Below are 15,209 nucleotides of genomic sequence, written 5' to 3'. Positions count from 1 at the left end.
ACACTCCCTACGCCGCGCCGAACATCGCGTCTCGAAGCTAGCGCGTTCCTCGCATTGTGCCGAACACCGCGCCACAGAACGTATAGTGTACAGAGTACGCACGCACGCACGCACGGACGCACACAAAATACTTCTTTCCTTGCTCTCTTCCTTTTCGATGCAGTAATACTTCTGTAATAGCTATATATTTTTAATAGTTTATTTAATAGTTTAATAGTTTATCGAAGTTTAATATTAAAGATATAACGACTCGAACCGAATAACGACTCCAACCGATCTTGTTTCCAACGCTGTAATATTCTTTAATATTCTTAATGATACAGATTTGATATATCAGTAATAAGATAACAAAATTTATTGCAGTCCGCCATATTTGTTCCAAATTAAATCAATCTAATTATTTTTTCTTGTTTGAAATATTTCAAAAGTCCTTTAAGAATGCAAAACATTTAAAAAAGTTATATTAATTTATATAAAAAGCATTCTCAAATGCAATAATCCAGCTTGCTTGATTTATAGAAAAAAAATAAGAAGTTAAAATTTGTCGAAGATAAAATAATAAATTAATTATATAGATGTGAGAGAAAAAGTAATCTAAAATTATGATAATTAAAGAATTGGTAAAGATTTATAAAACAAAACTAATAGTTGCGATTATTTCAAAATAGTTTTTTAAAAAATCAAGTAGAGAAGCTTTACATACAAAAATACAATTAGTAAATTACCAAGGAGCCTCGAATGGCAGGATTAGCGATTTCGCTAAGATATAAGGACATCGTGGGCCACATAATGCCCGATCCCAGCCCGGAACAGAATCTGGAAAGGTAGAGCCACAAGATCGACGTAGCGCAGATGCTGAGGACCCAGCTACATATTAACGGCAAGCCCGATAACAGCAATACCGTCTTTAAGCCGGTGTACTCTGAAGGATTGTGTTGTATGGTATATATTAGAGACATGTTATTCTGAGAACAAGATCACCATAACTCAGAACTGCAGCTTGATTTGTTTGAGGACAAAAAACATTACTTTTGTTTACACATTTTTTGAACTTGATAACTCATTTTATGAAGAACATATGATTAGATGAAGAAAGATGGACTTTTAATACAAAAAAAGATAAAATTAAAGTCTAAAATTCTAGAAAAATATTTAGAAAAAGATTTTAAGACTCAAAGATTCTAAGATTTCAATGAAAATATAAGTTGTTTTAAAAATAAAGTCTTAATTATTTTAAATTTAGTTTTATGACTTTAGAAATATTATATTTATAATTACGGAATTTCAAGACAGAGTGCAAGGACTTTAAGAATATATAAATTTTTAATTTTTATATTACAATATTACAAGGATATACAAAGGATATACAAAAATTATAAGGATAAAGATTCATACATCCAAGATTTTAAGAATAAGCATCCGAGGGCGATGTGTGAGTCTAAAAATTTTCTTCGCCTTTTCATGACATTTTTTTATTATTGAGAAATAAAACTTTGTTTCTAATGTTGATTACTACTGAGTCATGGCTGGCTTGTTCTTAGATAGTGAATTGGAGTGAGTCCCAGTTGCGCACAGAATAAATCGGACACGACAGATTGAATGGATCGGACACAGGTCCAAACAGACACAATAAGGAACGGACACAAGGTGGTTGAAATCGGATACAGTAACAATCGGATACAGTAACAATCGGACACAGTGACAATCGGACACAGTGACAATCGGACACAGTGACAATCGGACACAGTTACAATCAAACACAGTCACAATCGGACAAAGTCACAATCGGACACAGTGACAATCAGACCCAGTGACAATCGGACACAGTCACAATCGGACATAGTGCCAATCGAACACAGTAGGAAATGGACGCACGGATAATTGCAATTGTGACAGTTTTTTTAAAAAAGTGTTAAAAGTGTTATTATATTCGAAGTGTAAGATGCAATCTTTCGCCTTACTAAAATGATGAGTCTATCATATACTAAAATGATAGATTCTAGAAAGATTGGCAAAGACTCCAACGCAAGGATTGGATGTGAAGTTTTCGCTGATCTTTTCATTTTGTTACAAATATAATTTTGTATTGTTTTCCTAATTAGTTCTGTGATAGTAGACCCTTGGGCAAGGGGCTTCGCCTCCTCTATCATGCGTACAGAGTCACAACGCATGCTTAGTTTGTTGCATTACATCGCTATGACAGATTTCCTAACTAAAATCGTCAACTTTAACGCTTAATACCTCGGTTTGCGAAGTAGACCACCGCGTTTTTTTTGCCAGATTCTTTTATCTATTTATCTATTTAATTATCTGTCTATCTTGTACTGTGTCCGATTGCTACTGTGTCCGATTGTTACTGTATCCGATTGTCACTATGTCCGATTGTTACTATGTCCGATTGCAGCTACCGTGTGTTCATTTCCTACTGTGTCTGATTTTCAATGTGTCCGATTGCCACTGTGTCCGATTGCCATTGTGTCCGATTTTCACTGTTATTGTGTACCGATTAGTACTGTGTCCGATTTCAATCACCTTGTGTCCGTTCCTTATTGTGTCCGTTTGAACCTGTGTCCGAGCTATTCAACCTGCTGTATCCTATTTATTCTGTATGTAACTGGGACTTCTCCGTGAATTGTTACTTATTTTCAATTAGAAGAAGAAAAAATGATCATAGAAACCGGCCAAAAATCGCCCATTTTGCAGCCCTTGAATTTGGAATCGAAATCGGTGCTAAATGACAGTTTATCATAACACATTAATCATCTAAAAGTTTCGAATTGAGCATACCTTTCATTGCCGAGATGTAAGCTGTTGAAGTCGGGATTAAGCTTCAACTCAAAGTAGGTCATTGCATACTTTTTACGCGAATTATTCCGAAGTTATGGCTGATAGGGAAAAATGTTACAGACAATAGTTGTAGATGTGTTACTTAAGGACTACTTAATGGTGACCTTGACTTGATCTTGGCAAGGTTCTTTAGTGATTTGACTTCTTCAGTATAAACTGCTGTTTTCAATTTTGGAAATGTATTTATTGTTGAAATGAGCTGGTACATTCCCTTGTTTTATAAACTGACAAGATTTTTAAATGTGATCTGATTTAGGATTATTTCCTCATATAGCTTTTTTATAAAAAGATAAGTTTCGAATTAGTCAAGATCAAGTCAAGGTCACCATTAAATAGTCTTATAACACACCTGCAACTATTGTCTGTAACATTTTTTCCTACCAACCTCAGAATGATTCACGTGGAAAGTATACAATGACCTACTTTGAGTTGGAGTTTAATGCCGACTTCAACAGCTCATATCTCGGCAATGAAAGGTATCTCACTCAGGTAGACTCACTTTGAAACTTTTAGAGGATTAATGTGTTATGATAAACTGTCATTTAGCACCGGTTTCGATTTCAAACTTGAGGGCCGCAAAACGGGCGATTTTTGCGGTCATTCTTTATATCGTTTTGATCAAACAATTGATAAATCAAAAAAATTTTAACAGACATATTAAGGGGATGCTGAACTTGTCTATATTACCGACAAAATGTAATAATTTTTGTATGGCTCTCATTTTTTATTATTAACTTTATAGATCTGGAAATCCTTTTTTACAATTTTTTACAATTAAAGTTTATGCATTGATACGTGTCTAGTATTTTGTAGTATTTTGTATCAAGAACGAGAAAAATTTTTTAAATTTAGATCTTTTTTGCCATTTGTTACTTTAAAATGGCATCCAAAGCTGTCAAATCAATAATTGCTTTATATGAAAATTTTACAGTCTATACCTACAAAACTGATATTGCTAAACTAGAAGATTATATGAAAAAACAACATTGAGATTTTAGAATTGAGTTAGATATTTAGTGTAATACAAAAAAGCAATACGAAAATTTGTTCATATGTGTATCATGTACATACAGAAATGTATATATGAGTGTATGTATGTATCCCAAGTAGCAAGATGTCGTCAATATAACGTCAATTTTAAATCATTAATATCACCAAACTCACGTCATAAAAGACGTCAAAAAAGAAATCATAATGACGTCTATAAGACAGACCGATGACGTGATACTTATGACAAAATTACGGTTGCGTTCCGATATTGACTGCTAGTATTGAAAATCTATAATATATACTACTGTGATCAAATATAAACAAGATTTTTGTTATAGAGTGAAAAATCTTTATTTATTCTTCAAAATCAAATTCGTCGTCTTCAAAATAATCCCCTCCCAATGCAATACACTTATGCTAACGCTTTTTCCAATCCTCGAAACACTCTGAAAACTCTTCTTCCGGAATGGCCTTCAATACTTTCTTCGTTTCGGCTTGTATCTCCTCGATCGATTCAAAACGGTGTCCCCGGAGTGATCTTTTGAGTTTACTGAACAGCCAGAAGTCACACGGTGCTAAATCAGGCGAATACAGTTGTGGAACGATATGAGTCGAGTTTTTGGCGAAATGATCACGAAGAACCAGCGCAGTGTGAGATGGCGCATTATCGTGGTGCAAAAACTATGAGTTGTCTGCCCATAAATTTGGCCTCTTAAGGCGAATAGCTTCACGCAAACGACGCATAACACTCAAATAATATTCCTTGTTGACAGTTTGGCCCGGCGGAAGGAATTCATAATGCACGATAATCGAAGAAAACTGTTAACAAAACCTTGATTTTTGAGCGACTTTGGCGCGATCTTTTTGGTCTTGCCTCACCTTTTACACGATATTCGCTCGATTGGTCGGTTGTTTCTGAGTCGTACGTATAGATCCAAGTCTTATCTCCAGTTATCATGCGTTTCATCTTGTCCTGGTAGTCAGAAATCATTGTTTCACACACTTCAATGCGATGCTGTTTTTCCAAAAAATTTAAGTGTTTTCGGAACCAAACGAGATTTGACTCTTCTCAAGCACAAATGATCTTTCAAAATGGTCTGGACTGATCCAAATGAAATGTTTACAGTATCGGCAAATTCTCTAATTGTCAATCGACGATTTTGGAGCAAATCCTTGATTTGCTTCACGTGTTGTTCATCAGTTGATGTTTTTGGTCGTCTTTGATGTGGTTCGTTTTCTACGCTTTATCGACCATCTTTCAACATTTTATACCAGTCAAATACTCTTGGTCTTGATAGAGCCTGGTCACCAAAAGCCTTCTGCAACATTCTGAACGTTTCAGTAGCAGAAATTTCATTCCGCAAACAAAATAAAATACAATTTCTTTGCCCAACAGAATCACACATCGTAAAAATCGAAAAAAATACTTTTGGATATTCACAAAAACGAGCGTTCACTATTAAACAAATGAAGAAAATGACATGAAATTTCACACAGATGTCAAAGATAGTACTACCAACTTAATAAAAAAAATATTTGTCAGAATCGATGAACCCGCGCAGTTTAAATTAAAAAATCTCGTTTATATTTGATCACAGTAGTATGACATAAAATACCCTTACAGAAAATAAGTGAAAAAAAAATGAAAAAATGAAAAAAAATGAGAGAAAATGATGAAACATTTTTTATCTCGTATCATCGCATGTTTCTAAAATCGGTCATTCATCCACTTGGAGATCCTGCTCGATACTGTTTAATCTCAGTATTATATATTGGGATGAAATCTGCTACTGAAATGATCAAATAAGTGATTACGGGATTTCTGCTTAAGATATGAAGATCTGGTTAATAAATGTTATTATATTGTATAAATAGTCTCAATTTTAAAATCTCGATTGCATATGTAATTCTTGTAGATAATTTAGTTACATATATAGAGCCATGAACCTATGTTTAATAAGAATCATCATTCTTATGAAAATGTTTATAAATTTGCATATCTTTTATTTACCTGTTAATGAATTTGTTAATTGTGTTAAATATGGGAAATATTTTTCTTATTTAGTTATATTATAGTTATATTACAGTTAATTATAGTTAATTAAGAAAGATAATTAATAATGTTATTTCATTATTTATTCATTAAAAATGATGATTAAATGACGATATATTTATGACGATAATATTTCGTGACAAATGTTACATTTATTTTACGTCATTATTTAGTACACATACGTCGAATGACGAGAAATGATCTTAAATCATCGTTATAATGATGTCATCTTGCTACTTGGAATACATAAATGTATCTAAATGTATTTAGATGTGCATATGTGAATGTTTTCGTCGGAATTCACTCGTCAGACCAGGATCCCCTTAAAAAGACATATTAAAGAATAGAAAGAGGTTAGATTTTTTCTCTTTCTTGACATCCTATAATTTCATAATTTTTCAATTAAAAATAAAAGATAAAAAAGATTAAAAAGATAAAAAAGGTTAAATAATGTATATAAATAGAAGGAAAAAAATTTATTTAATAGAAAATGTTATTATTCACATATTATTGTCATAAAACGAATTACAGAATAAATAATGTAATATTTATCATAATTGTATACTATAATTTATAACATGAACATATTACATTTATTAATACAAATATAATTGATCACTGTTGGATACACATAATTTAAACTTAACTGATTCAAAGAAATTTATTTTGATATTTTTTTATTTTTTTTTTAATTTATAATGAATAAATTTTAAAAAGGTGAGTATGTTGTGCTTTTTTAAAAAAAGTGCGATAATGGACTCTCACCTTGACAAAAAGCACCGATAAATGCTCCGATTACACGTCCAAAACTCAAAAGGGATGCCATCCAAGATGCCTCGATATCAGTCATTTTCAAGGAAACGTCCGCCTCCGCTGATATTAATTGCGCTAAATATGGTGAAGCCCAACCATTGGCCAGACCAGAAACGATGGTTTCTAGGCTGACTATTCGGCAAAATGTGACATGTTATTTAAAACATTCCAATCTATTAATAAGCAGCAGAAATTGTTTTTATAAAAAAATGATTTTTGCATAATACCTATTTGGAAATTAATAATTTTAAACGACTAAAATTTAAAACTACTCTTTGTTTTTTTATCAAATTATATATAAGAATTAATAATAATACAAGATTTTTCACGCGATGATAAAAAATAAATTATGCATTACTCGAATGCGGATCATATGTATTTTATATTCAATAATTTTATATTTAATAAAAAAAAATTTAATATAAAAAAAGTTAAAGAAAAATAATTTTTGTTAAAAAAAAAAAAGCATTATTAAATCATATTTATTTCAATATTTCCATAAAAAAAGGCATCTACTGATTATCATTAAATATTATAAAACTACCATATATGAAGATGAAATATTGGTTTGACCAATAAATCCGTGCGGCTTTTAAAAGATTTAATCTAAAAAGCGCCTATCTTCAGTTCAAATTTTGGAAGCGCATCAACCATACATGTAATACTACTATATGGCTAGCGAAGCTCTCAGCGATACCGCAACACTACGGTGCAGACAATGCTCGTCTGTCTTTATCACTGTTTATTGTAAAGCATGTGCATGACACATCTGCTTCCACTACACTGTTAAATCCATAGTGTCAAATTAGTCCCAATTTTAGTCATTTTTAACCATTTCTATAAGTCGCCATTGCTCCTACTAAATATATGGTTAATTTAACTTAAACGATTGAGTTAAATAATTTTACTCAAGAAGTGTGTTATATTTGACTAAAATTTTGTTTATTGTTTACTATGTGCATACGTTAATATAAGCTTTCGATTTAATAAAAAATGACTCAATATTGTGTTTTAATTTACTAATATCGTAATAGTCAAAGGATACTCAGATTTTGATTAAATATTACTAATCTTATTGTTGTTTTCAACACAATGTGAGTTAAATTAAAGTTATATTTAATGAATTATAAATTTTAATGCAATTTTAAATATAAACAATCATGTGTATATATGTACATATTTTATTTCTTGAAATTTTGCAACATAATTATACATCTTTCAATCGAACTTTGTTTCGTAAACATATATAATAATTTTCGCCAATAATAAATGATTTACGTATATAATAAGTTCGAAAATCATGCTGATTTCTTTACATATATGTAATCTCCGAATAACGCACAATATAAACATGAAAATGATTTTCAAAACCAAATATTACAAATACACGATAATAAAAAAAACACAACAGTACACAACAAGACAAAGATACAATTGATTTATAACTTTTTTCTTTTCGTTAAATTTCTATTCACTAGAAATCACAAATAAGTAATACTTTAACATTAACATAATCTTTTCTTCGAAGACACAATGCGTTTATTCGATGGTATTAAGACACGTTGTGACTCGTCGCGACGTACGCGCGTTGTCTCTACACGGTAACTTATATCGCTCCTAGCAACATCGCTGTTATTCATTTGTTTTATTAAATAATGGCGCTATTTTCTTTCAACTAAATATTTTAACTGATCCATACATAAATCCATACATAAATCAGTTAATTTGGTATTATTATAATTATTTTTTTAAAAACATGTTTTTCGTTAAAATAGTGAATTTCAACATATGATAGTTAAAAACAACTAAAATTATTTAACTTAAGAAATTGAGTCAAATTTGACTCTTTAATACCTAATAGTATATGGTCTAAGCTAATGCGAATTGATCTGACGCTGTATTGACACCATTCAAAAGTTCAAACGCTAGTCTATAAATTTTGTAATCTCATTATTTATTCATATAATACTTTATTTTAATAAAATCAATATGAGATAACGATATACTTAAATATTCGATTATTTTCAGAAGCAAAACAAATGTCATAAAAGAGCGAATATTTACGAAGTAAATACACTAAGCTAATTTTGTATAAAAATCAGTAACTTTATATTTGAACATTGTCATCTTTATAAATAAAAAAAAATTGAATTATTATTTTGAATTTTATTATTATTTATTATTATTATTTTATTTTATTATTATTAGTAAGTAAAAAATGAAAATGAATTATAGATACTTTCCATATTTATTTTTCTTACTAATTATCAATTACTTAGGCCCGGTTGCACCAATATTATTTCGGGTTTAAGCGAAACTTAATACATAATATACGTGACACGTATTATATATTAAATACCACTTAAAATTCAAAGTTAGTGCAATCGAGCCTTTTAATAAAAAAAAGATCTGTTTATTCTGTCGTCACGCTTTCGCATTAACGATTATTGAACACTGCTCCTACTTTTTCCTATAGAGCCAATAGCTGTCCATCTTTCATCCTTCAGTATTAGGTTTACTCCCGCTTATAGGAAAACTGCTCCAGTAGCCATATAGTAGTATTACATATTGGCATCAACATTTTATAGGTGATATTTCAACATGCATTTAAAAAAAAAAGCATGATGATTGATTATGTATTTGGCATTCATTGTAAGATAAATAATAAAAATGAGCATTTTCAGCATATTATGCTTTTTTATCTTAAAGGAAGACAGAAATGCAAATCTGTAAAAAGATATGTGCGGAGGTTACTGTGAAAGGACATATGTGTCAGAAGTGATTTGATTTTCTTTTGAAGATTTTTTTATCCTGAAGAAATATTACGTTCGAACCGGCCAGTTGAGATCAACAGCGACAAAGTGAAGGTGTTAATCGACATCAATACAATGCGAGACATTACAGACGTTTCCCAAATTAAGTAGAAAATCATCTGCATTAATTATATTAATCAGCTCCAGGTTTGGATTCCACACGATCCGAATGAAGTTAATCGAGTCGAACGCATTTTCATTAGCGATTTATTTAGAAAAAGGGAAAAATCTATTTCTGAAGTGAACGGATGACAAAAAATGAATCATTTATAATAACGTCAAGCGTAAAAAAGCGGGGGCAGCGCAGCAAAGACATTGCGAAGGCAGAACTTCATCCAAGCGAAGTCAAAGCTCTCATTTGGTGGGATTGAAAAGTTCTACAAGTTCTTCCCAAGAATAAAACAATTAATTCAGATGTGGACAAATTACATTAAATGCAATCCACTAAAAGCGTTCAAAATTGGTAAATCACAAGGGCATCATCTTTCATCATGATAATGCTAGATCGCATACATCTTTGTAAAAATCATCTTTCAATTAAAACATCTTTGTACTCGGCAAAAATTATTGACGCTGGGCTGGGATGTCTTACCGTATCCTCCATTTTCACCTTGCTCCTTTCACTACGTATTTCGCTTCCTTCAGAAAATTTTTTAAATGAACAGCACTTCACTATAAAACGGCACTTGGAACAGTTTTTCACCAAGAAAGAAACACGAAAAATTTCTTTGAGTGAGGAATTATAAAATTGTTCGAAAAGTAAAAAATAGTGTATTACGATGGCCAACACATTATTGACTAAAGTTATTGCTTTCTATAAATTATAGGTAAAAAGCTGCATAGAATTATTGGCCAATTTAATACTTCATTATATATTATCTTCGTCATGTCAACGATATAACGATATAAGTTTATATAAATAAAGCTTATAAAAATTAATTTTTAAGGAAACATTTTATTCTTTAATACATGTAAAAGCACTTATAAAAGAAAATAAAAAGATATAGGTGCTTCCTATTTTGATCTTACATATCCAAAGTTTATCAAAAGCAGAAACAAGGAAGAGAATATTGTGTACATTTTGTAAACTTAAAAAAAAATATAAAAATTTTGATTAAGATAAAATATCCGATATACATTTCCCTAAACATATGATAACATACATATATGCATTATATATGTATATATTTTAATATTTTGAATATTTTATCTTTTTATTATATTTATCATGTATATTATATTGTTATGTATATTATATTTATCATGTATTATTACATATATCATAATTTCATAGCGACGTTTAGCATGTTTGCATTAATTTAAAATAATGCAAGTATTTAAATTCATTATTAGATAGTTTCTAATGATGTATTCTACATGTATAATGTATATTTAATAACACATATCTAATTCTTATAATTAATATAATTAAAATAATTAAAATATTTAAACATTTTGTTCTTTAATAGAATAATTACACGTTTGTTAACATTAATTAAAATATTTTATTAAATAATTAAGCACTTACTTGCGAGAGCAGTCAGCCATTGTGGCCAAACGGTGATTTTCTTGCCAGGAATTTTTAAATTTTTGATGGAGGACATCTTTTCTCAAGAAATACAGAATATATGTCTTATATTACACGTTTTAATAGAATTGGACTGACCCTTGCGGGTTCGAGAGCTTCAATTTCCTGACGAGAAAGGAACGAGATAAACACATTACATTTACATTCCGATAAGAATATGACTTATTTATAGCATCATTATGCATCATGTGATTTGATAATTTGCGAATATAAACATTTGCAAATCCTGTTTGATGATACGTATATTTGCTCTGGCGATCTATAAAAAGTAAATGTCAGTCACCGATTTATCGTCGTATAAATTCAAATATTCAAACTCAAGGGTCTCTAGAGAAAAATGATAAGAACTGTAAAACGAGTTCCAAAATTATGAATTTAAAAATTTCATATTTGAATATATAACACATGAGTCTAAATTTTCAAGCATTTATAGCATTGAGAATTTAAAACTTCAATAAAGCTAAAACTTTTATAAAAACTTTTAAAAAGAGAATCGTGTATTCATCTTTGAAGATTTTAAGTTCTAAGATAAAATTTTTCAGGAACAAATCTCTTTGGGATACAAAAATCTTTGAATTTATTTTTAACAAAAATTTTAAAGTTATATAAATATATAAATGTTTAACTATTAAGAATTTATCAATTTGTAATGATTAAAGACACTTTTCAATTTATATTAAAAACATATTCAGTATTTTAAAAAAGTGTCAGGGCTTTTTATGTATAAAACCAGCACTGGCTTTCGGGTTTGAGAAAATACCTGACAACACATAAATATTACTTGAAAATTACAATGATAATACCGGTTGCATTCTTCACGAAAACATCTCAAATATCTTTAGCTGTTAAAGATATTGAAGTTTCAGTGATCTTGATAAATTTATTGTCTTGAAAATAATGAGCATTTTCGTCTTTTTAAATAAAATATTCTTGTTAAAAAAATTATATTACCTATTGTAAAAATTAATTCTGAAATATTTATTGAGAAATAAATGAGTTTTCTCTGCGATAAATGATAATGAATTACGTATAATTCAGTTCATATTCGTCGCAAATTCCCAATATCATTCACTTTTCACGAATCTATAAAAAAATGAATTGATAATGATGATAAAATTAATAATAATTTTACAAATCAAAATTATAAGATCAATCAATTATCAATAACAATTATAATTGATTATAAATAAAGAGATTATAAATAAATTTTTATAGTATAACGAGATTAAACAAACGTAATGAAATTGTGTCTTGACTGATTATATATATAAAAACACAACTTTTATACAAAATATTTAATTCTGTTTGTCACAATTGCCCACAAAAAAAAGGTTTTTCGCTCTGAGTTTATCTCGTATTAGATAACATAAATATTACGAAGTGTATTTTAAACTATTTAAGGTACATTAGTTATAAATATCGGGTAAGTTAATGTAAGCAATTTTGGAAAGTTAGTATGAAAAAGTTCGCTTGTCCTGGATCATTGATGTTTAAATATAGAAATATAATATATTCATGTCAGCACTAACAATATTTTTTTATAATATAATATTAATATAATAATTACCATTATTTTTAATAAGATTTATATTTTAATAAGGTTTATATTTTATTTAATTTAATAAGAAATTTTGCTACATATTTAATAATACTGCAAAATATCTTGAAGAAATTGAATATCTTTTCAATAGATTTTCCAATTAGTTTAAAATCTATTTTTCTTAAAAAATATCAAAATATGAATAATTTTTTAAACTTATAAAGCAATAAAGAAAAAAAACTTTCTGCGAATAAAAACTTAATTAATTTTAGTAAAGAAGAGATGGGAGTGGTGTAATACCATTTTGTTTTCTTAAAATGACATATTAACGTGACATAATTTATATAGATATAAGTTTGTTAGGCATAGAGTTCTACCAATCATTCTGTAAGTAAAAGTTCATCGGATATATGAAACGAACGTAATTTACAATTTACTGAAGAAGAAAAAAAGGATGTTTGTGAGATAGGAGGAGGATCATGGCATATTATCGACTAATGTCATAAAAGATACTTTTCTTTATAAAAAATCATAAATTGATGATCCTTTATAGATCTTACATAAATGTTACAAAACAAACAGACTTTATAAATATTTTATAAAATATCTCTACTTGATAAAATATTTCTATGTAACAGAAATTTTTTTTTGAAATTATTTCTTTGACTTAAAAAATAATTTTTTAAAATAATTTCTTTATTGTACTAATAAATATTATGCAACATCCCAGACAGCACGCATGTTTAAGAGACGTCTAAGAGACTCTTTAAGATTTTATCAAATCTTAAGATGTCTTTTTAAAGACGTTTTTAAGACTATATCAGAAAGATGTTTTTCTAACATCTTAAAGACATCTTTTTTAAGACATATGTTCCATAATCTCAATCTGTCATCAATATAACCTCTAAAAGTTCTAAAAGTTCTAAACATAGTTATTTGCATTACTGACTGTGACACTTATCGAGAAGCGACTACATATTTATTGATTGGAATAAATGACATGACCAATTTCAATATAATGTAACCTAAAAAATATAAAAATATTGGCAGTCAGTTTATCTAATATTCCAATTTTTATATTTTTATATTTTATATTATTATAATATACAAGAACGCAATTAAAATGAAACTATTCAGAAACGTATTAACAAGAGAAACAATACGAGACAAAAGCAGGAATTACTTGATAAATCAATATATCAATGATTCAATATCTACATAACATTTTTAATGACAAAATTCTCTAATAGTACAGAACGTCTTCAGGATGGTCCTGTATAAGTTTTGAATATCCCGGGACATATGTAGGACATTACACTTAGACAAAAATTTCTGGACATCCTGTGGACTAGCAAATAAGCGCCTTATTACAACCTGGAGACGTCCTCAGGACGACCTTCACTCAGCCTCAGGCTATCCTGAGGATTTTTTTAGGACGACTTAGGATGACTTCAGGATATCCCACAAGTATCTGAAAAAGTCTTAAACATATCTATCCGTAATCTTGTGGACGTTCATAATGTAACCAATATTGATCCAAAATATGTTATTATGGTATTTTCAAAATATGTTTCAGGACTGTGTCAGGACAATGTCAGGATTATTAACAATTATTTATTAAAAATGCGTTATGTATGTATATATATATATATATATATATATATATATATATATATATTATATATATATAAAGTTCCTTTAAAAATTAATTATTTTAAAAAATATTATTTACGTTAAAAAGTTAAAAAGTTTATAGTTTAATTATATATATTATATATAATAATATATATATATGTATATTTTATTTCATATGTTCAAAATGAGAATTTTTATGTTTTATATAATATAACTAACGAGTTATAATTAATAAAACTTGATTTATTTATGTATAACCCATTTTTAATAAATAATTGTTAATAATCCTGACACTACATCCTGACATTATTCTGACACAGTCCTGAAACGTATTCTGAAAATACCATAATAACATATTCTGGCCCAAGTAGCAAGATGACGTCATTATGACGATGATTTAAAGTCATTTTTCGTCATTCGTCATCAATGTACTAAATAATGACGTAAAAATAAACGTAACATTTATCACGAAATATTATCGCCATAAATATGTCGTCATTTATCGTTATTTTTTAGACATTTTTAATGAATAAATAATGAAACATTATTAATTACTATCTTTCTCAATTAACTATAATATATAATATAAATAAGAAAAATATTTCCCATATATAATACAATTATTAACAAACTCATAAATAAGTAAGCAAAATATATACAACAATTTTCATAAGGAAAGTGATTCTCATTAAATACAATATAGGTTCACGGCTCTATGTATGTAATTAAATTATCTACAAGAATTACATGTGCAATCGAGATTTTAAAATTGAGACTATTTATACGACAATATAGTAACATTCATTAACCAGATTTATTATCTTTTAAGCCGAAATCCTGTAATCACTTATTTCATCATTTCAGTAGCAGGTTTCATCCTAATACAGAGATTAAGCGACATCGAGAAGGATTTCCGAGTGGATGACCGGT

At 28.8% G+C, this 15,209-nt stretch overlaps 1 protein-coding gene across 3 annotated transcripts in view; it reads right to left on the bottom strand.

Moving 5' to 3' along the window:
• The window catches only part of LOC105426559 (facilitated trehalose transporter Tret1), a 31,322-nt gene extending 19,860 nt beyond the window's left edge, over positions 1-11,462 (bottom strand). The window contains exons 1-4 of one of the 3 annotated variants that reach the window (XM_089073444.1): positions 11,045-11,462; positions 10,109-10,201; positions 6,656-6,835; positions 726-922 (exon numbers count right to left, since the gene is read on the bottom strand). In XM_089073444.1, coding sequence (XP_088929570.1) covers positions 726-922; positions 6,656-6,740 — 282 coding nt within the window. In that variant the 5' untranslated portion in view covers positions 6,741-6,835; positions 10,109-10,201; positions 11,045-11,462. Of the gene's footprint in view, positions 1-725; positions 923-6,655; positions 6,877-10,108; positions 10,202-11,044 lie in introns of all 3 variants that reach the window. The other 2 variants (XM_089073443.1, XM_011637853.3) reach the window with 2 other exon arrangements.
• Positions 11,463-15,209: the final 3,747 nt, after the last annotated feature.

The sequence above is a fragment of the Pogonomyrmex barbatus genome, unplaced genomic scaffold (genome assembly GCF_055798465.1).
Source record: "Pogonomyrmex barbatus isolate J1 unplaced genomic scaffold, ASM5579846v1 scaffold15, whole genome shotgun sequence".
NCBI classification, from domain to species: domain Eukaryota; kingdom Metazoa; phylum Arthropoda; class Insecta; order Hymenoptera; family Formicidae; genus Pogonomyrmex; species Pogonomyrmex barbatus.
This window is presented reverse-complemented; position numbering and strand designations above follow the sequence as displayed.